At 51.2% G+C, this 22,384-nt stretch overlaps 1 protein-coding gene across 4 annotated transcripts in view; it reads right to left on the bottom strand.

Moving 5' to 3' along the window:
- The window catches only part of SIL1 (SIL1 nucleotide exchange factor), a 92,497-nt gene that overhangs the window by 9,814 nt on the left and 60,299 nt on the right, over window positions 1–22,384 (bottom strand). For all 4 annotated transcript variants that reach the window (XM_088173916.1, XM_088173915.1, XM_014889617.2 and 1 more), the window contains one exon: window positions 18,928–19,049. In XM_088173916.1, the coding sequence (XP_088030042.1) occupies window positions 18,928–19,049 (122 nt within the window). The remainder of the gene's footprint in view (window positions 1–18,927; window positions 19,050–22,384) is intronic.

The raw sequence follows: 22,384 nt of genomic DNA, 5'->3' as shown, positions 1-22,384 counted from the left end.
CATCCCGTGCTGTTCATCACAGAGCCTTCAAAGCATGCCCTGATTTATGGACAGGGAGACTGAAGTGCTCCCAGGAGCACCGGCAGCACTCGGGGTGCGAGTGTGAGAGCTGGCTGCTGCCTCCCTGCTCCTCCTCTTCCTCACATCCCCGTTCTCTGCACTCCCCCACCCTCCCTGCTGCACATCTGAGGTGGTCCAGGATGGTGGCAGAGCACCCGAGGTCCCTGCCAGCCCCCAAGGAGCCCCTGGGACCCCCGGCTTTGCACAGAATTCTCCTCCCCTCGTCTGCCGGATCGCTCTGGGCGTCATTCCAGGCACGTCGAGTCACTCGGATATTTCAACAGAACCCATTCGCACGCCTTAGGTGAGATGAAAACACTGCGAAAATCTGTCTGGAAGCACCACAAGAGCAGCCGGGGCTCGGAGCGCTCCCGCTCGCCGGTGCCGATGTGACACATCCCACTAATCATCCCGAGAGATGCTGAAGGGGGCCCGAGGCTGAGCCCTTCCATTGTTACTCGCTTTATTTGTTTGCTTGCTCATTTGAGCTGATTTTTCTTTAAGACAAGCGCTAATAATATCAGGAAGGCGAGGGAGCGCTCGCCCGGCGCGTTCCCGCTGGGGATGCCAGCGGAGCGCAGGCACTCGGCAGCTTTTCCCCGAGACACAAAGCCAAGTGTGAGAACAGGCATTTCACTCCTCTCCCTTTGCTGCAGCAGCAGCAGCAGCTCTGTCCTATTTTAACCCTGCCATCTGCTCGCAGCTCCTCCCGTCCCCGAGCCTTCCATCCGCTCCCAGCCGCCCGGTGCAGCCCCGGCTACCCCGGCGGGAGAGCGGGGGATGCTCCTTGAACTCCCACCCATCGCTCCCGAGCCTCGCTCCTGCCTTTCTCACTCCTTGGCAGGCCAGGGAAGGTGCTGGGTCCCCCCCACTGCAGCGTGACTCTGGCCCTTCCCGGTCCCAGCGGGTTTAATGGTGCTATTAGAATCGTTTTAGTCGATAAAAGTAGATTTGTTTCACTGAGTCATGACTCAAAACCAGGACTTTGCTCCATTTACAAAAGCAAATCACCATCTTGCAAATGCCAAGCCTGGGGAATGTTTCCAGCCAGAGAGAGAATGGAAAAGCTGCATCTGCAAAAGCTAGGAAACATTTATTTTTTTTTTTTTCATTTATCTTGTTTTGATAAACACAGAGGATATCCTGTGGAATACCAGCTCCTGAAGAAACCTGATGAGCTCATTCTACATCAAGTGACTTAATCACGGATTAATAGAGGGGAGAGCAACAGCAGGAGATGCCACGGGACCAGGGACTGCAACACAACCCACGGACAATTCCAGCCAGTTCCTGGGTGGGAAGCCCTCGAGGAAAACTTGGGAGCCACAGAAAGCACCAGCAATTCTTTCTGCTTTCTGATTCATCCCTACTCACCCACCCACATGCCACGGCAGAGGAGGCTGTAACTGCTACATTTAGGATGACATTTAAAAATCAAGGTTGTGCTGCTGATGGTCATTAAAAATCCCACAGCGTTTTTCAGAAACAAGTGGGTACTCACATCAGTGTCCCTGCCAACTATCAGCACAGCAGTCATTTTTTTCTAGCAACTTCAGTTAAAAGATAAAAGAAAATTGTGCCCACCTATAATTACTGTTATTACTGTTGGTTTTTAAACATTCACTATATACCTTTACATTTCCTAAATGCAAACTAAAAAGAAAACATTTCCCCAAACCTTTCCAAGTGCCAGATCCATCTCTGTTAACATCAGACAGCTACAATTAAGACATCCAGCCCATAAAAGCTGCCTGGGCTCCCTCAGAACCATGTCCTGACCTGTGGTCTGCTCATCCCTGGAGACTTGTGCCTGTTTTCCCATGGGACTTGCCCTGGCTAACCCAGAGAGGCAAATCCACTGCCCAGAGCTTTAGGGTCACTCTAAAGGGGGCTGCATCTGTTCTGAAAAGCATCTGAGGAATTCAAGGTCAGCAGAAAAGATGCTTTGTCTCGTGGGAGATGGGGCTGCCTTTGACTCCTGCCTTAGCTGGGATGATTTGCCAGTTGGAGAATTCCCTGTCCCTGGCTGGAGAGGGAGCCTGGATATCCAGCTCAGGTGGACACTCGTATAGGAGCACTGAAGCTGGGTGACACAGATCTCATCTTCAGAGAGAGAGAGTGAAGGAAACGCCTACAAATGCCTGAATCAAACTCCCAAAGAGCCCAAATGATCAAGGTAGTTAATAAAAGATGGGAATAATGCAAAGAATTCACATGCAGGTGTGAGAAACAAAGTCATGGCAGGTACCAGAGCTGAACTGGGTGCTCGGGAAGAGTGGGAGCAGGGAGGGGAGCACTTCCAGAAGGGAAAATTCTGCATAAAAGATGCAGTGGAATAAGATCATTATGCAGGAAGAAGAGAATGCCAGCAGTGTGCCCTACATCACTGATGGATGGAGAGAGCGGATACCTTGACAAAGAAAGCCAACGTGCTAATTAAGATTTAATGACCCTCAAGGTAAAGATAAAAAGCCCTCCTTTGCCACAGTGGAGGAGGGAGTGGACAGAGAGCCTCAGCCTGGCAAGGAAAGGGTTAGGAAAAGCCCAAAACAACATCTCTGCAAGGGAGAGCACGCAGGCAGGTTGTGGCAGGCAGGAAGGAGGGATCCATCCCCAGGGCAGAAGGAAGCTCAGAGAGCTGAGATGAGCTGGGCTGAGCTGAGCTGAGCTGAGCTGGGCTGAGCTGAGCTGAGCTGCTGCACCCAGGAACAGCTTGGATGGGAAGGTGAAGGAGGAAAAGAGTTCAATTCATTCCACACTCTGCAACTGTGGAAAGACACACGCCAGGCAAATGTGAGTTGTGATGATCACTTCCCACTGCTAGACTCTGCGAGGAGAGGACGGGGAGGTGACACCACCAGGAGCTCACACATGGGCTGTGAAGGCGCAGGAGGAGCCAAGGCTTGCCAGGAATCGCTGGGATGTGAAAGCCCGGCCGGCTGCAGCCTCGTAAACAAATCTGGCTGTGCCTCCCCACGGCTCTGCTGCCCGCGGGCTGTGCCAGGGGCACCGGGCACGCCCTGGGGTCTGCCAGCCCTGGGCGACCTGGGGATGTCTCTGCCTTCAGCAGCTTCAGGAAATGCCTGCAGAAATCACGGTCCTGCACCAGGGCGTCCTGCACAGGTGGATGGCTGGGACTCCACGTGGGAGCAGCCTGGGCTGGGCTGGGGCAGAGCATCTCTGAGCTGAGCTTTACCAGGACTGAGACTGAGACTGAGACTGATCCTGGGCTGAGCTTTACCAGGACTCAGACTGATCCTGGGCTGAGTTTTACCAGGACTCAGATTGATTCTGAGCTGAGCTCCACCAGCAGGACTCAGACTGAGGCCGGGCTGGGCACACAGGGAGGTGGCCGTGGCCATGGCCTGACCACACCAGCCCTGCAGGAGGGCTGGGATGTCACCTGCTGTGGGATGAGCAAGGACACGAGTGCCTCATGCTCCTCTGGCCAGCCCCTGGGGTGTGACACGCTGGCCTCCACTGACAACATCCACGACTGATTTGTGACAATGACATCAGCGTCCACAAACATCCTGCCTGCTCCTTACTCACATCCTGCCCTTCCTGCTCCCCCAGCAGCAAGGACAGCAGGCCAGGGGGGATGAGCACAGCTCCTCACCCTCCCTCAGCTGGGCTGGCTCCCCACCTCACCCACGGCACCAGCACAGCACGGTGACACCTTCCCCACGCTGGCAATGCAGGTCACAGCAGTTGTGGGTGATGTCTGGGAACTGTCACCCCATGGAGAATGGTCATCACACTGACACACCTCCTTCCCATCCTCTACCTGTTGTGCAAGAGCAAGAAAAAATTATCTGATCTCAATCAGCTTTTTAAGTTCCACAATGGATAGCAGCTATTGCATGGATTCACCTCTGCTCTGGACATAGGCTGAAAGAGGGGAAGAATGGAATTCTCCATTCCAGTGCCTAGAGGGCTCCAGGAGAAATGGAGAGGGACTTTGGACACGGGATGGAGGGACAGGAGAAGGGGGAATGGCTCCACACTGACAGGGTTAGATGGGATGTTGGGAAGAAAATGAGACCCTGGCACAGGGTGCCCAGAGCAGCTGTGGCTGCCCCTGGATCCCTGGCAGTGCCCAAGGCCAGGCTGGCATTGGGGTTGGAGCAGCCTGGGATGGTGGGAGGTGTCCCTGCCATGGCAGGGGGTGGGATGGGATGGGATGGGATGGGATGGGATGGGATGGGCTTTTAGGTCCATTCTGGGATTCTCCTCTCCCAGGAGGGCTGACTGGACAGCAGGAGCTGGAGACAGACCAGTTCTCATGCCGGGAAACTTGGACAGGCTTTGTTTAAGTCCATCTTGCAGAACCATTCCGTTCAGTTCCAGCTCCCTCTCTTTTCTGAGTGTTGGCTCTGAATTCCCCAAATGCAGCACAATCCTTCAGCATTCCATGGGATGAGTCTGGGCAGGTTCCCAGGCCTCACACACTGCTCCCTGTTCATGCCCTTCACGCTGTGCTGTGACAGCCTGGTCACACAATGCCTTGGACAATCTGGGCCACACATTCATGGCCATGGACCTCTGTGTTCACAGCACAAATTTGGGAGCCCAAAGCTGACCGTGGGCACATCACTCATTCTTGAAATGGAGGCCACAAAGCTACTTTAGTTCTGCTTTTGCTTGTAAATCAAGGGCTTACATATGTAATTGGCCCAACCTTAAGAGCAAACAACAGCAGTGGTAGCACCGTGCCAGCAATTATTCATGCCTATAATAAACGGCTGTAAAATTGAAAGCCAGCCTTTAAAAACCTGGCTCCTCGCTGCACAAACAACAAAAACTCATTTTGCAGGACTTGGCCAGGGAAGTTTTTAATTTTGGGGGTGAGATTGAGGTGGGTGAGGATTTATTTTGTCTCTCTTCATTCTCTGCAAACACCACTCCTGCCCACGGATAGGTCACGGATTATCCTGGCTGCATTTCAGCACTGTGGAATAAACCCAGTGAGAGGCCCAGGGGACAGATCTGCCCTCTGCATTCCAAAAATTGGGCCCTGGGAGCAGGAACAGCTGATCCCCATCCCCGGGAACATGGGAAGAGCCGATTGTTTGCAGCTCATCCTGCCATGCTGAGCCAGCATCCCTGGGGGCGACACAGCCACCCCACACTGCTGCTCCATGCCAGGACAGGGGTGCTGAGCCTTGCACGGAGGTTATTATTTATCCTGGCTGATAAATCACTCCTCAGGGTGGAGCAGAAATCACCTCCTCTGCCTCCTGTGCCCTCTTTACCCACCCGTGGGCTCATCGCAGGGGGAAAGGTGGGATGGGATCATTCCTTCTGCTGGGCACATTTCTCACTCACAACGCCAGAGCAGACCTGTAAAACTCTTGTAGCACACGCCTGAAAACCTCCTTGGTGGTGCTGAGCAGGAACTGATCCCTGCTTCCCCAACACTCAGCAGGCAGGAGCAGATTTCTCAGATTTCTCCCATTCCAGGGACCTTCCACCTGCTCTGGACCCCCGAGTTTAGAAGGTCTGAGGCACTGACAGACTTCTTTAATGAGGAATTAAGCATTTTACATCCTCCTCTGGCATTTCTGCTTTAAGCAGTGGCAGAGCATGAATGGGAGAGCTCTGTAAGCGCTGCTCTGCCTCTGCTGCACAAAGCTTCCCTCGTCAGACATCTCTAACCACCAAGTTCTCGTGTCTTCTGAAGGAAACCGCATTCAGCACGGTTCAGAAGGGACCTTTTGGCCTAATCCCCGCTAGAAAAAAAAAAAAAAAAAAAACCTGCCGAAGTGATCCTCGCATCTCACAATTAGCAAGAGGAGATTTAGCCGCGGGCGATGCGCTGCTGCGCTGCTATGACAACACGAACGGGAGACTGGTCCAGGGGCTCCCGCAGAGGGATGAGGAGCAATCACTGCTCGGAGGAATCCATGGCAGGAATCCATTCTGCACGGATGCCACCAGGTATTCCCGGGGAGCCCTGGAAGGTTTCACTCGAGAGTACAACTCGTGAGGACAGGCAGATTCCTGGGGAGTAGAGATGAATATTCATGGAGCGGCTCAGTTTGGGAGAGGAAATGAATCAAGTGTGACAAATGCCGCCTATTAGGAAAAGAGGGTGGCGTCTATTTTTAGTGGAGTTAAGCAAACATTAAAGCTCACTCTCTAAGAACTCCAAATAATACCACTCCCTGCTCTGCCTCCCCACCGCCAGATAAGAATTTAGCAGCACGTTCCCACCAGCCAAAACCCGCTCGCCTCGACAGAACTTTTCCGATTTAGCCCCGTGAGTGTTTTATAAAAATACAAGTTTTAATCTCTCATCTGCATAGGAAGATGTAACGGCTTCCACCAGGATTTATTTTTTCACCCCCCATCTCCGGCATCATAAGGCTTGAAGGAACCTTTTTAAGACGGAAGAAAACGCTGCATTGAAATCTCCTAAAAGAGCACTCACGCAGAGCTGTAATCACTTCAGATGCACAGAATTATCAGGAGGAGAAAATTCATCTCACTTAGAATCAAGGCCCAATTTGAAGCAGAAAGGAAGAGGCTTGGTTTGCCGCCGTGCCAAGCACTCAGACTTTTCACTGAAGTCAAAGAAGCTACAGCTGCTCTGAGCCATTGAAAATCATGCCCAGCATCTCTAGTGAAACTTGTTTGCAGAGATGGCAGCAGGCTGATAAGGATGTTGACTATTCCAAACAGGCCCACGTTATTTTATATTTTTAGAGATACTTAATCTGCCTATTATTATTATAAAGCAGAGGTGGAGTATTTATTGCCCTGTTCTCAGAAATCTGTACAAATGCTGCTTTTCAACAGGCTCCTCTTTTCTTCTGCTGAACTTCCCTTCTTTTACTTTTCGGCCGTATCGATGTCTAATTAAGGAAGACAACGATGAGAGAATAGTGCCTAACAAAAACACCACCTTGCCCACAAAGCTGCTTGAGAGCCTTCATCCCATAAAATAAGCCGAGACGGTGAGCAGAGCATTTGGAGAGCAGTGGGACATGGGTGGCCCTAACAGTGAGCACTCAGAAGAGCCCTGGGCAAGGGGAGAGCAGGAGCCAGGGGCGAGGGACCCTTGGCACAAACCCTCCGGGCTCTGCCATGCCCCAAGGGCCAACTCTGCGAGGGAAATGCCCAAACTCCACCTCTGTCACCTCTCCCGTAGAGCATCAAGCACTAATTAGAGTCGGTTTAAGAAGAAGCTGCTCTGAAATTAGACACGGCAAGTGTTTATTATCCATACCAGTCTCTGGCACCACCAGCAGAGAGACACAGCCTTCCCCAGAGCATCCAGAATCTGGGAAACCCTCTGTGGCTTTGGAATGTCCCTCTCTGAGGTCCCCACCTTGGCCTTTCCTTCCTGATTGAGTGTCCTGATGATTCCCTCTCAGCTCTCAGGTTCAGAGCTCCCCTTCCACCAGGAGGGGAGGATGCCCACCATTAACACAACGTGACTTCGAACTGGCTCCAGTGGGACAAGCTGGGACCCCACCAGGACCACAGCCAGCACACAGAGCTCTGTGTGCACCACTCCCGGGGCTCAGCAGTGCCATTTGTCAGGGAATTTGGGCCCAAATCCTTCGGAGATGTGAGAGCACATCCCTGTCCCTCGCCACGCCAGCCCTCAGCAACTGTTGCCATGGTTATTCCATTGGAGTGCTTTTCATCAAGGAGATGCTGCAACTGCTGAATTGTCTCTTGCAAGAGTTCTATAGGAATAACTAGCTGATAAGTAGGAAAAACGGGTTCAGGCTGCCCACAGAAGGCAACGATCCCAATTATTTTTGTTTTGATCCTGCCTTTCTTTTGGTCTCTGCCAGGCTCAGGTTTAAAGCGGGGGTTAGAGATAAGCAGCAGAGAAGGAACGCTTCCTGATGGGAAACACACTTGGCTCTGCCAGGAGATTAAAGGTCTCTCCTCACACAAAGCCTCTGCTTTTCAATCAACCCTAAATAGGCTCTAATAAGGCACAGCAATCAACCAGGCAACATATATCCATCCTCACCTGTCGGCTCGGGGCGAGGAACGGGATGCATTTCCCGCTTCCATCGCGTTAATTGTTAATCAAGATATTATCGGCACGGCCCCAAACCCGTCCATCAGTCCCGGGCAGTGATGGATGTCCCAGCCCTGCTCTGCCAGCAGGGGCTGGCCCACGGCTCTGCTGGATTCTGCTGAGAGGCCCCCGCCTTCCAGACCCACTTTCAGCATCCCAGAGCGCAGGAATAAAGGCTGCTCTGCAAAGGCAGGGCCGTTTTGTTTAGTCCTCATTGAAAGCTCCGAGTGGTGACTGGGTAATGATGGATGTGCTCTTCCCTCGCCTCCGGGGTCCCACAGCGCAGCCGTCAGCCTTTGAACCACACAAACGCCTTTTGCTGCTCTCGGCTCTCCCTGGCACAGCTTTTGGGTAGGGAGGTGCTGCCTCAGCCCTGGGGAACAGTGCAGCTGGAGGAGAGGCACACGGAGCCAGTGTCCCCCAAATCCCAGCTGTGACAGTGCAGGGGCTGCCCAAGGAACCAGGACCCTCCCCACGGAGGGATGCAATAAAAATCAAAATCTATTCCATTTTTATTTCCTCTGTTTTAGGGGGCATCGGGCCCAGCATCATTCTCCAGGTACCAGAAGAGACAGAAGGTGACTTGGCCAATTCCAGCTGAAATAGCTGGATTTAAAGAAATTAAATTTGTCAGTTCATTAGTGTGCAACGTAAGAATGAAAAATGCATTTCTACTTCCTGATCCTCTAATCCACAATCCGCTGATCTGCAATCCCCAGAGCCCCCAGGGAAGAGAAGAAAATTCACGGCAGCCCTAGAGTGTCTGTCCACAACTTCTGGCCAGGTCCTGCAGAGAAAACTCAGCTACAGAACCTCCCCCCTGTACAAAATCCACCCCAGCAAACCTGCTCCCATCCTAGGGGGGCTCAGGGATAACAAAAATCAAACTGCTCTTGTCAGAGTGACTGAACCTGGCTGTTTGGGGACGTGCTGGGTATGATGTCCCAGGAGTTGGCTCAGATCTGCAGGATCAGCTCATTTCCATCAGTGCTCCCACTCATCAGGACAATTAGCAAGGTCCCAATCACCTTCCTAACTGGGAGGGCTGTTCCTGCACCACAGGAAGGTGAAAACACTGTCCTGGTTGCATCTGTATTTTTTTGCCAGCTGAGGGACCCATGGATGCCGTTTGTTACCCAGTTTGTCCCAGTTTGTCCCAGTTCAGGGCACACACACCTGCCCAGCACACACAGCCACGGCCCCCAGGCACATCCACACCTTAAACCACGATCTCCACAGCCAATCTCAGCTTCCCACAGCAAATCCTTCCTTAAATTGTTCTCAGCACTCAGCCCCACTCAGCTGCCTCGGGGGAGGCACCCACAGCCCTCTCTTGGCACAACCACGGCAGCACAGACCAGCACTGAGCACCAAGTGGCAAATTTGGAATTTCCTGGGGTGCCACCACTGCCCCTGACCATCCCCTTCATGTCCTCTCCAAACAGAAATACTGACATAGCTCCAGGATCTGGATTTGCCTTTGCAAAGCAAAAAAAACCAAAAAAACAACCAAACAAAAAACCCAACTTTGCCTTCACTTGCTGCATCTCCAGAGCTGCTCATGCTGACCATGAAGGCACCACCATGAGCAGCAAAACAAGTTTGCACAGGGAGGACTTGCTCCCAAAACGTGATGGAGAATTCTCCTTTCTGCAACAGCTTCTCCTCCTCCTGTCCAGCAGAAAATGTGGCTACAGACCCAGAAATATCCACTAATGCTGAAGCCACCACACACAAAACCACCCGGTGTTTCTTCATTCCTCCCTTCCCTCTCACAGGCAAGGATGGGAAACCTGAGCAAACCGGGCAGGATTTGTGGAAATTTGAGGAATTTGAGGAAATTTTGAGGAAACTGTGCTCCATGCTGAAACATGGAGCAGGATCCCAAGCAGATCCCAAACCCCACATCACTCCCACACCTCCACATTCCCAATTTTTTGGGGCATTCCTCAAAGTGTTCCCCTCCTTTCTGCTCGGAGCAGGGACACCAGAGCCACCAGCACAGGGAGGCTGGAGGCAGAAATAGCAGCTCATTACCCAAACACATCATCCCAACCAACCACACCTGGGCCACCCCGCCCTCCTCCACCAGGAGGGGACAGCTCGGGGCTGCCACTGCCAGGTGACATCTGTGTGTGTCCCCCTGGGCTCTTCGTGCCAGCTGAATTGATCCCCAGGTGCTGCCAGGGTAGGACCAAGCCCTGACTCCTGACTGCACTCTCGAAGGTTTCAATTAATCATAAAGCAAATTCCATTTTGGGCTCCATCTGTCTTTATTCCTTCAGGGACTAATAATGCCTCACCGTGTGTTTTCACACACTAGATGAACTGAAATTAAGACAGATTTCAATATGAAGTACCTGAGAAGAAAATGCATTTAAGAAAAATATCTCAGAGTCGTTACTGTTCTCAGCTTGGAAAAACACCTTGTTAAGAAAAACCAGCGGGGTGTTAATTTGGAAAACAACTCAGGTGAGCTCCTGCTCGTTGCAAGACACACAAACAAGCTAAAAATCATATTTAGGGGAGGGAGAATGTATGGAAATATGACACAACCTGCTTCCACAAGCAGAGGAGGAGCACGCAGAGCAGCTCACACAGGCTCCCGTGGGCAGCCTCCGAGCACAGGGAGGTAACCTGTGAGTTCAGAACCCAGAAACTCTCTCCAACCCTCCCTGTGGCACTGACAGGAACAGAGAAAACCCAAATAACCCTCGTGGTTCATCGGGTGTGGCAGGCTGGAGCTGCTCAAGGCTTAGGGAAACCTCACGGACATGTCAGCACCTGGGTTTTGTGCTCTTTCCTCTGCAATCCTGTCCACTTCAATCAGGCAATTCCCACCTTGTTCTGCTGGGGTTATACAAAACAACAGCCCCAATTATTGATCTCGGCAGCTGCAGCTAAGGATTAATGGCCTGTCCCTTGGAAGTGGCACTGCAGGGCTGTGCCCTTGTCCCCTGGCTGTCACTGGCACGTCCCCTCCCTCCTCAGCCCCATGGAGGTGGTGACAGCCGAGGCTGGGATGCCCAAAGCCAGCTCCAGGATGATGAGCAGAAGGGAACAGTGGTGGTGAGCACCACGAGGGAATAACTGAGGGGGTTGTGCCTGTGCAGAGCAGCAGTGACAGGACGTTCTGCATGACCCACATTTCTCCTGGGCTCCAGCTGACACTGCAGGAAAAGCCCTTCCCCTCTCCCATCCCCTGTGCTCAAGACATTCAGAGGGGAAAAAAAAAAGGAGAGACAGTCTGGAAAGGATGGTTTCAAGAAATTATACGATGTGCTCTGCCTTGAATTCATCAGAGACATGTGAGATGTGAGAAGAGCAGAGTGCTGAGGGCCACGAGGCTTCTGATGGAAGCCAAGAGCCTTTGATGGCAGCCTGGCTGCAGTACCTTGGAAACTCATTAAATGCAGCAGAAAGGACAAGTGACGTGCTTCTATTGATGCTCTGAGCAGCAAATTAGTTTTCAAATCTATTCAAGGCTCCTGCAGTGGCGTGGAGGGGCTGAGGCTCGCTGGGAAGCAGCTCTGAGAGCTTCTCCAGCTCATCTGGGGACTCCCAGCTGCCCCCAGGGAGGGGCTGGCACGGCTCCCCAGGGACATCAGGTGGGCACAGACAGCTGCCCTGAGCATCAGGGCTCAGAGACTGCAGGGCTGCCCGAGCCACGGAGCCATCCCCTCCCAAAAAAACATCCCGGGACCTCTGCTGGACACCTCCTTCCAAGCAGGAAAAAGATCATCTCAAACAAAGGGACACCAAAACCCAGCTCACAAGAAGAATGTCAGCACCTGAGGGAAGAACAAGTAGTTAACAGCGATGAGGAGTTTCTCATTTCCAGTAAGCTGTTGTTTTCTTTCCAACACCTGGAGAGCCTGGAAGCAGCTGAGGTTGGCAGCAATCTGGTGGAAGGCCTGAGGAGCTGCCTGCATGGATGAATAATCTCCTGTTTCAGTGAATCTTTAAGCACACGAACAGACAGATGAGAGAAAAGTTATCAAAGCAGTGTATGGGGAGGCCAGGTAGGCTGGAAGATGCCAGCCTGGAAATGAGGTTGATCCCTCTTCAGTCAGCACAGCCAGGGCCATTCTTGGGTGCCACGGGAGCCTGCAGGTGCTGCTTTGTGTGATTTTACCTTCTAGCAAAGCTCTGCTGCCCTCTCCTCAGCACAAGGAGAGCAGTGGGGGAGGAAACATGGCTAAATGCAGAAGAGAGGCAAGGGCAGCCCCAAAACATCCCTCTGCCAGCTGGCTGCAGTCATAAAAATCCACCCCAAACCCTGCTGGGAGCACTCACTGAGGCTGGACCTGCATTTCCCCACTCCTGTTGTTCCTCTCCCACTCTCCCATTCTTTGTTTCACTCAATGCTTTTTATCCAGCCCCCTCGGAATCACAAACCAAGGGCTGCCACAGCCACACCCTGAGCCAAGGGCAGGTGCAGGGACCTCCCCTTGGTGAGAATTTTCACCTGTTGCTTGGAGGGAATGCAGAGAACGTGCCAAGATCTGGGAAAGTCACAGCAGGTCAGGAAAATCATGTAGGTGCTTAGGGAGGAAAAATCTTTGAAGCCTGTGAAGCCATTAGCAGAGTGTACAGGCCGTGGTAAAAAGGAAAAACAGAAAACAGGATCACAGAGTCACTTAGGCTGGAAAAGACATCCAAGATCATCAAGTTCAACCACTAATCTCACACCACCGTGTTCACTGCTACACAGTGTCCCTAAGTGCCAGATCTGTGTGGCTTTTCAACTCCTCCAGGCTTGCTCCAGTACTTCACAACCCTTTCAGAGAAAAAAAATTTCCCCAATCTAAAAGCTCCCCTGGCAGAACTCGAGGCTGTTTTCTCATGTCCTTGTTACCTGGGAGGAGAGACCAAGCCCTGCCTGGCTCCAGCCTCCTGGCAGGGCGTTGTGAGAGCAAAAGGATGAATAAATAGTGGCTGAAGACACAGAGGAATGCACGTTGTGTCCAGCTACAGAACCACGTCTGCACTGGCAAACAGCAATTTTGGGCTGTTTTTTTGGGCAGAAAGTGATTAGGTAACCAGGCTGAAGATGTATTTTAAATGGAAACCAGCACAATAACTCAAAGGCTTTAGCAGAGAGCATTTACTAAACACGATGAGACAGAAACAACATGTTTTATATAATGCATGAGCTGGCTGTGATGAGTCTTTCCCTTCGTGCTGAAGCTCTGCTGGAGCAGATTCCTGGTGCTCCCCACGCCTGTCACAGCCCTGGCTGTTCTGTGGGGCTGTGTTTATGGGGCAGGACACCTCCCTCAGCTCCTAGAACATCAGCAGTGCACTGAGGAGCCCCTGCAGGCTCTGGGGACACCCAGTGCAGTGGGAAAAGGACACAGGGGGACAAGGTGACCTGCCTGAGCCCAGGAAAGGGGCAGAGCTCAGCTCCAAGGGGGACATCACAAGGGATGTGAGGCCAAGCATTCCCATCCCATCCCATCCCATCCCATCCCATCCCATCCCATCCCATCCCATCCCATCCCATCCCATCCCATCCCATCCCATCCCATCCTCTCTGACAGCACCAACCCTGAGAGCTCTCTCCAGAATTCCCATATTGCACAGACAGGACAATGTCCCCAGCCCGAACCCAGCCCCTGGGTCCGTCCCACCTTGTCCCCTCTCTGACACCTGGGGAAGCACACCTGGCACGAGACAAGGAGCTGAGCCCACCCTCTGCCACTCCCAGCCATCAGCATTGCCCCAAAAATCTCTCCCGAAAAATTTCCCCCCAAAAACCCAGGAGCGAACTTTGGATTCTAGACTTTTCCCTCCTTGCCTTCCTGAGAGCACAAGGATGAAAGTTTACTCTTTAATTGTTAATTACACTTCCTTGTTAGATTTCAGAGGCTGAAAAATGTTTAGGGATTTATTCTTCTGTGTAATTAACCACAATGATGAAACACCCATTTATACTGCACTGCAGTTTTTTGTTAAGGTTATTCATAATGGGGAAAGGCTAAATAGGTTGAGTTCATTATCATTACAGAAAAAAAATTGAGGTGACCCAATCAAATTAATTTGAAATTAAGTGCAGTGAGGCTGATAACTCCACACAAGTCAGGAGGTTCAAATAAAAATAGAGAAGACAATCTTCAAAGGAAGAAATTATAAGCAGTCAAGGAGTGGAACTGGAATTACTGCAACTGGGAGATGGCAACCACATGGTGTGGGCAACGAGGGCCCCTGAAAAAATCAGGGGAAGGGGATAAAGAGAAGGGCAAATACTGCAGGATGTAAAAGGAGAAGGAGCTGGAGGAGGAAGGGATGAAGATGGATTGGAAATAAATGGGTAGGGACAGTGCTTGTTAAGCTAACCAGATTTATTTCTCTGCACAGAAATTCTTATGTCCTTACAAGACAGCATCGAAGCAAGGTCTTTAATTTTACTTTTCCCGGGTTTATTGCTTGGGCCTCTGTGTTATTTAACACCAGTGAGCACCAACCAGTTTCAGTGCACAGCTGGACCTGACTCAAACCCCTTAAATCTGGTGGAAGCTCTTTCCTCCTGACAGGGGTGTCCTGCAGGAGCTGCTGCTCCTCCAGCAGAGCAGGGAACTCCTGGGGAATGGAAACCACCAGGGGACTGAGGGACAAGGATTCAGCATTCCCACATCCCTCAGGAAACACAATGGGAAAGCAGAACCAAGGTGCTGAGCTCTGCTGGACACCCCAGCAGGAGGAAACAGAGCCCAGGGAGCTTCTCTTGAGAAGCAAAAACCCATTTTGTGTCTCTCCTGGCTTTACCAATGTGGGGCAAGCTCTGAGTGAGCCCCAGAGCTGGGTAACACAAATGATGGTGAATGGGATGTTCAGGATCCTTCAGGGGCTTTAATCTCTGAATTAAAACCAGCTGAACAATCCATGGGAAACTCTTGTGTGCTGCTATGGGATCGTGCCTCAGTTGTCAGCAGGGATGAGTTTCCTCCCAAGCCTTTAGTCCATTATTTTAGCACTCAGGGCCAAAAGGGAGCAGTGGGAGCCCAGCAGTGCTGGGTTTGTGGGCAGAGGCTGTGCTGGGACTGCCCTGGGCCCTTCTAGGGCAGGTGGCAACCACGGGACCATCAGTGGGACATCCTTGTCCCTGGCCACCCCACTGGGTGGGTTGTTAAAGGTCTGCCCAAAATGCCACGAGTTTCTCTCACTGAAGCTGCACGAGTGGCTGCCCCCCCAGTTCCCCACTTTGGCCAGGTCAAAAATCTCATTTCTGAGCTTTCTGCCTTGTCCCCATGAAATACAAACTGCTTCCCTCTGCCTTGCAGGTCCCACAGCTGAACTTCTCTCCATCCTCACCTCCAACTCACCCCCAAGAGCATTTGGGATAAAGCTTCAAGAAGGCATTCATCAGAAATTATTATTCCCCTTCTAAACGGATTACAAAAATCCTTTTATTACAAAATACTAAAACGTTCAAATTATTGGTGTGGAAAAACGTTTCCTGTAGGTAAAGTTTTCAAAAATGGAGGTTTTAATCACAAGCATAATCCTTTCTGGCTAACACTTGCAGTCTTGTGAAACATGGAGATACAGATTGCACAGAGGCCTGGCTGTGCCACAACAAAAGGGAGATGCTGCCTGGAAATAGCTCAGAGGACATCAGAAGACACTTCTCTCATCAGCAATCTTTTTTAGCTTAATATAGCTCCTCTTTGCATAAAACATTGACATTTTTGTAATGTTTGGACCCAATGGTGCAAATGCTGATTGTCATGTGAACATGCTGGAGTGTACCTTCAAAATGTGCAGGAACATTTTACAGACAGTAGTTTCACTTGCCTCCAAAATGCTGGCTCTTAATATTTCATACTTATATATATTTAAATGTTAGTACCACAGGATAAATGCTAACATGCTTTTATGCTAATGCAATCACTGGAAATCCAGATAATGCTGTGTATTGGCATATAGTGTTAGTGAATTATGGATACCTAAATGCACAACCCCACATGCCTAGCAATTATTTTTGTTAGTGCATTTAACTTTTATTTGCAATCAGAGCACTTGAGGATTGTTCAAATGAAGTTTACTTTTGCAAACTGCTGAATGGAAAAACATTTTGTTAAAGGCTTAAAACCAGGAAGAATGTGATGAGGTTTTAGACTTGCAATAAGGGGCACTGCTCAGAGAACTCCACCAGATGGAACAATGTTTGATTTGGTCACAGACTCGGCAATTAAAACCCAAATGCCTCAAGTGAAGGACACATAAGAGAGACATGAGATGAAAACTTGATTTCCTCGCTGTCAGGTGAAGAAATCTGCCTGTCCCGTGGCAGGGGCTCACAGATGGATGCCAGGCCAGGTCCTGGCAGCTGCACCCAGGTCTCTGTGCCCTGAGGTCCAAACCATGCTGAGCTGTGGCTGCTTTTCAGGTCTGCCTCAAGCCAAATAAACAGGAGCAATATCAGGAAGGAGAAATCCTGAGCTGGCCCTGTTGTGCCTCCTCCTCCTCCTGCCTTTGCTGATCCAAGCCTTGGCCAGCCCCCCTGGTGTGTTGGCTCAATGCTGACCCCCTGGAAAACCCTTTTATCCAAAAGAGCTTCCAGCACAGCCAGAGCTCTGAGCCAGGTCCTGGCAGGACCATGTGCAGGCTGGTTCCCTGTTCCATCCCTGACCTGAGCTAAGGACAGTGCAGATCTGGAGAAGATCTGGGTATTTCTGAGAGCTGCAAAGTTCTGGATGTGACCCAGGCACGTCTGGAATGGCTCAGTGTCCTGTGGATTCCTCCTGAGTTAAACACTTGTACAGACAACACCAAGCTGCCAGGCTGGGCTGTGCCAGGAGCTGCTGACCTCCCATGCCAGGCTCTGCTGCCATCATGCCCTGATTTCCCTCTGGGAATGTTTGCCTGGCTGGAAACCCGAGCCAGCCTGGCTGAAGGGAGCTGGGAGGTGGCCACAGAGCATTGCCCCTGCCCAGGCTCAGCATCCAGCACAGGACCTGAGCCCAGCCCCAGGCACAGAGCAGATCATGTCCCTGCAGCCCAGGCAGCTGGGACACCCCTGGGGATTTACTGGAAAACCCTACCAGCTCTCCAAGGCTCCCAGGAACAACCAGGAGGGGAGGGAATAAACAACAAGCCCTCAGAAGAACACAAAATGCTGTGTGAAGTACCTGAAATGCCCCCAACAGTTTAACTAGAGCATGGAGTAAGCTGAGAAAATGTATGAACAAATGAATTAAGCAGTGAGCACACAGCAGACGAGTTGGCATGTAGGTGTCTACTGAGAAGGCTTAAGCACAGCAAGGGGAGGAAAAGCAAACTCAAACCAAGGCATAATATCCCTCACATTTTGGAACAGAGCTCTCAGACAATGTATCATCCAAACCACTCCAAATTACCATCTGCCAGAATGTCCTTCAAAGAAAAAAGGTCCACAAGTTTACAAAGCAGCAGTTTAATGTTGTCATATCAGATGAGAGGTTCTCTCCAAAGAAGATTTTTGCACTTGAGTGAGAAATGCTGCACAAAAGTGGGACTCTCGTGGCCACTGCTGCACTGTCAAGTACCATGAGACAATGAAATTTTGGGGTCTTGGCTATGTCATGGCAGGTCCATCTGGAGAGAAGCTCTTTAACAGCCCCTGTCATTTCACAGGTTACCTGCAAATGCTCCCAGACCCTCTGCATGATGTTCTCTGTACAAAGAGTCTACACAAAACTCACTCCAGAATTGTTTCAGAGACTGACATACACCAGAGCACGAAGAGCAGGTCTTGTTTCTGATGTCTCTTCCTGTCATCACTAAGTCAGGCTCTGTTTCAGACCAGGTCCTGGATCCTTTCCTGGTGTAAATCTGGGTTCCTGCTCCTGTCCACGAGGCCCCAGAAGCTGAGGCCCAACTGCATTGCACACAGGATTGCCAAATAAATGCAGGTCTGTGGACCATGTGTTAGACTAAGCCATAAATAATTTATGATGCTGGAGAAGGTGACTGTATTTTTAGGTGTAGAAATATGCAGATAAAACAGTCCTGACCTTCAATTTTCACTCTGCACTTCTGATCCTGAAGTTTGAGTCCATGCAATGCATTTCTAAAGCCTCTGCACCTCTGAATGTGCAAATTCACACACACCCCCCCTGCAAAGCCTCCAAACCCATCAATGAAAAAGGAGGCACCAAAAAAAACCTCTGGAGCCCCCAGGGTAGCTCCTGCAGCACTGCCCACGAGGCACAGCACATCCTTCCTGTGAACCCCAAACATCCTGCAGTCAGTGTCCCCTGGGTTCTGCCTGCTGACCCTATTCCTGACCCCTGGAAGGGAATAGGGGTGGAATCAACACCCCTTTGATGTCAGAGCCACGTGTCCATGGGGCCCAAACGCCACTTAGAGATCACAGGAGCTGCTCAAACCAGCACCTTGCCATCGTGAAGCAGCTCAGGAGCGAGGCAGAGGAAGGACAAAGTGGTCTCTGGGGTGTTTGTAACTGTTCCCTCCTTCACATCTTCCCCCAGACAGGGCTGGCCAGGGGACAGAGGGAGAATTATTCCCCTCCTGGACTCTGTACAAACAGAGAACCCAGGGAAGTCGAGAAACAATCCTAGATGTGACCCCACATGAGTGGTGGGTATGCCCAGTGAGCAAGATGAGGACACACTGAGAGGGGACAATGGGATAATGCAAGGGCTGGGCAGGGCACAAGACAATTCTGTGGCGTGTCCCAGCACAGCTTTCAGTGTCTGGCATCAGGAATAAAACAAGAGATGTGAGGAGAGGCACACAGGGCAGCTGAGGGCAGTGTCACCTGGGCAGGGCAGTGTCACCTGGGCAGGGCAGGTGTCACCTGGGCAGGGCAGTCTCACCTGGACAGGGCAGCTCCCAGGACGAAGGCAGCGTGCTCCTTCAGAGAGGCCTCGCTGTTGTTGAGCCCCTCAATCACCAACTGGAGCCCACCCAGGGACAGGAAATCCTTGGCATTGTCCACCTGGAGAGAAAAGGTCCTGTCAGCACAAACCTCCCTTGGAGAGCACCTCCCTTCACACCCATCATCCTGCTCTAACCTGATACCTGGAGAGACTGAGCTGGAACAGAGACCAGACAGAGCAAAAGGAATAAAATATAATTAAATATATTTATTGAAAGGATTCACCTCGGGCAGTGCAAGAGCCCGGCCAGGGCTACACCCAAATCAAATCCCAGCTGGATCCTGGGCACGAGTTTTACACTTTTATCAGTTTTGGTTCATCTGCACATTGGGGTCAATGATCCACCCACAGCCCCAGGCTATGAAGTCTCAGCCCCTGCCTTGCCCCCTTTCCCTCGCTGCTGTTTCTGCTTTTTGGGTGCCAGTTGTCCTTGATTGTCCAGCTAGAAAGGAATTGTTTTGTCTGAGTCCCCTGTGAAGAGAACTCACCAACACCTCATGTGAAGTTTCAGAGTTCCACACTAAGCAGCAGAGATTCTGAAAAATAGAAAAGCTACAACCCGAGGCATCAAACCAGCACGCAGTTTTAAAGGAATTGAAAATCCCGAGGGAATGGCTGAGCTCTGCACGGTCCTGCCCACAGCAGCAAGGTCAGGGCTGCACAGGCACAGTGTCCCCACAGTGGCAGGACATTGTCACACACAGAAAGCATCCCTGGAAACTCAAATACTTTGATTACAGCTATCCAAAGTGCTCTTGACACATTGCTCTGGTAATTCAGGTGGTGCCAAAACCTCCACACATCTGCTGATGTCAAAAAACTCCAGCTCTTTGCTGTCCCCTGAGCAGGCCTTTACTGGGGACCCAGGGAATGGCGTGTTTTGCAAATGCAGTAATTAATTGATGCTGTAATTGTAGCACCAGGGATGTTTAGGAGCCTGCCAGCACCAACAGAGTGCACACATTGCAGTGAGGAGCTCTGGGAGCTCTCCATGAGTTCCATCAACACCTTCCCATGGACAAGGAAAGAAAAAAAAAAAAAACAGTCCCTGCTTGGAGGGGTCAGCAGGAGCTGCCCCACGATGACTTTTCCAAGCAAACAATAATGGATTAACTGGCAGTAGGGAAAAGTTGACACATTAGTGGGGATTCATCAACCTCTGGCTCTGAGTGGAGCAGGGGCCAGCCAGGCACAGCCCCACTGGGCATCTGCTCTTGGAGAGGAGATCAGAAAAGGCTCTGAGTGCTCACAGACAACATTTAGAGAAACAGCACAAAGTGCTTCAAGTACAAAATTCAGTCCAAAGTCAAATCGATGCATTTTGGTATTCAATGATTTTTTTTTTAATTTTTTTTTTTGTTTAAAAGGGGATCTGATGAATGCTCAGAACTGCCTGCACAGAAAAATCAGGTTTAGAAATTCGACATTTCTCCTGCCTGAAAGACAGGGAGACAACAGCAATCGCTGGCAGATGGAAACAGAAGATAAAAATGAGTTATCAGCAGGGCAAGCTGACCCCCTGATGGGGTGGGACAGGACAAACCACGAGCCATGCAGGGCATGTGGGACACTCTTCTAGTCAATGACTTCATGCTCAGTGCTATATTTATCTCAGCCATGTACCTTCATCAAAATTGGCCCGAAGTCAGGTATTTCAGGTAGCCAGGAGGAGGAAGAGGCTTTGTGTCCTACGGGTCTGTCGTTACTGAGCAAAGCAGGGCCTGGGGAGCTCCAGCTCATCTCTGCTCCCCAATGGGACAAAACTCACCTGGGCCTCTGCAAAGCTGCTCTCTGCACGTCTGCTGGGGCTGATTCAGGATTTGCAGCAGCTTTTGTACCCTTTCAGATGCTGCTCTTTTAACTGTCCCTATAAACCAGGCCTGCCAGATCTCTCACTTTTCTGCAGACCCTTCTTTGTCTACAAAGAAATCCGTGCAGCAACCCAATTTCGGCTGCCAGTGGGTCCTTTTATTACTCAGCCTCTGTAAAAACTGGTTTAGTGCTGGAATCAGCATTGACTTCTGCACGAGAGGGAATGTATGGACAGGCAGGAATTTGCAATGTATGGACAGGCAGGAATTTGCATCCAGCACCTGGTGTGGTCAAAGCAGCCACTGCTGTAACCTCAGAGTCCTTGGTGCTGCCCCAGCATCAGTGAGACACCACAACTGCAGAATGGAAATTGTGCTGTCAAGCTTATGCTGAAAATGTGTTTATCCTTTTTAACCAGAGTCTGTCGTGAGAGCTCCTTCCCTCACTCACTGTTTTAAAACCAACAGAATCCCCAAACTTAACAACTTGAAGGTATTAACCTCTCTGGGGAGCAGCAGATGCTGGGAGGCAGCAGCTCCTACCTCACTTCAGTCCACTGCAATCGGCACAGAAGAAAAACCAAAGATCAAAAGAGCTCTCGAGTAAAGTACACAGGCAAAGCAGGGGAGGGGAGCGGTGGGAGAAGAGCAAATATGACAGCAGCTATTCAGGGAGCAGGTTGGAATTGGAGGAGGAAGGAAATAGGGAGGGAAGAGAAAATGTTGGAAAACAAGAGCGAGGGAAAGCAGCATGTGAGGAAATTAGCAGAGAGAGATGGTGTGGCATGTCAGAGGAGAGGAGGGAGGAAGATAAGCAGAGTAAATAATTGAGAGAAGGAGCCTGTGATGCCTGAGAAGGGCCCTGGCTCTGCACACTGCTGTGCAAGCACCGTGGATGCTGTTTATGAGCCGCGCTCTGCCCTCTCCACATTTGCATTTGGGTTTTATGCGTTACAGACAACCCAGCGAGCCAAACTCCCCTGCTCCTTCTCCAGGACAGCCTCCTGAACATGCCAAGCTGAATCACGGCTGGGGAGAAGCAAAGCAGAGCTGGCAAGAGCCATCTGAGCAAAGGCAGAGCCCTTGGGGTGACTCTTCAGAGGCAGCACGGAGCGTCTCCCCGGGCTGGCCACCAGCCACGGCTGCCAGGGCACACAGCCCGCTGCTCCTGGGGCTCCTGGCCATGCCACAGAGCATGTCCCCTCCAGGGCATGGCATCTCCCACTCCACAGGGCATCCCGTGCCATCCCGAGCCCCGGAGGCAGCAGAGGATGCCCAGGAGATGAAGAGTTGGGAAAAAAAAAACAAACCCAAGGCACAGAACTGCTGTGATGGAGGCTGGGCAAGGTGGCACCTGCACAGGTGGGTCACCCACAGCTGCAGGGTGCCCTGCTCCCAGGGCACGGCTGTGGCTCGCTGCAGAGGAGCCCTGACAGCTCAGCCCCTCCAGGGTGATGCAGCACCAGCGTCCTTTGGCTGCTGTTCAGTAATTACATTAAGCCGGCTCTGCTAAAGTCAGTCCCAAGCAGAGATAATGCTCTGGACGCATTCAACTGACTGGAAGAAGAAAGAGGAGGAAAAGC

Source organism: Sturnus vulgaris, chromosome 15 (assembly GCF_052056855.1).
Source record: "Sturnus vulgaris isolate bStuVul1 chromosome 15, bStuVul1.hap1, whole genome shotgun sequence".
Taxonomy (NCBI): Eukaryota; Metazoa; Chordata; class Aves; order Passeriformes; family Sturnidae; genus Sturnus; species Sturnus vulgaris.
Note: the sequence above shows the minus strand (reverse complement) of the source record. Positions and strands in the feature narration are given on the sequence as shown.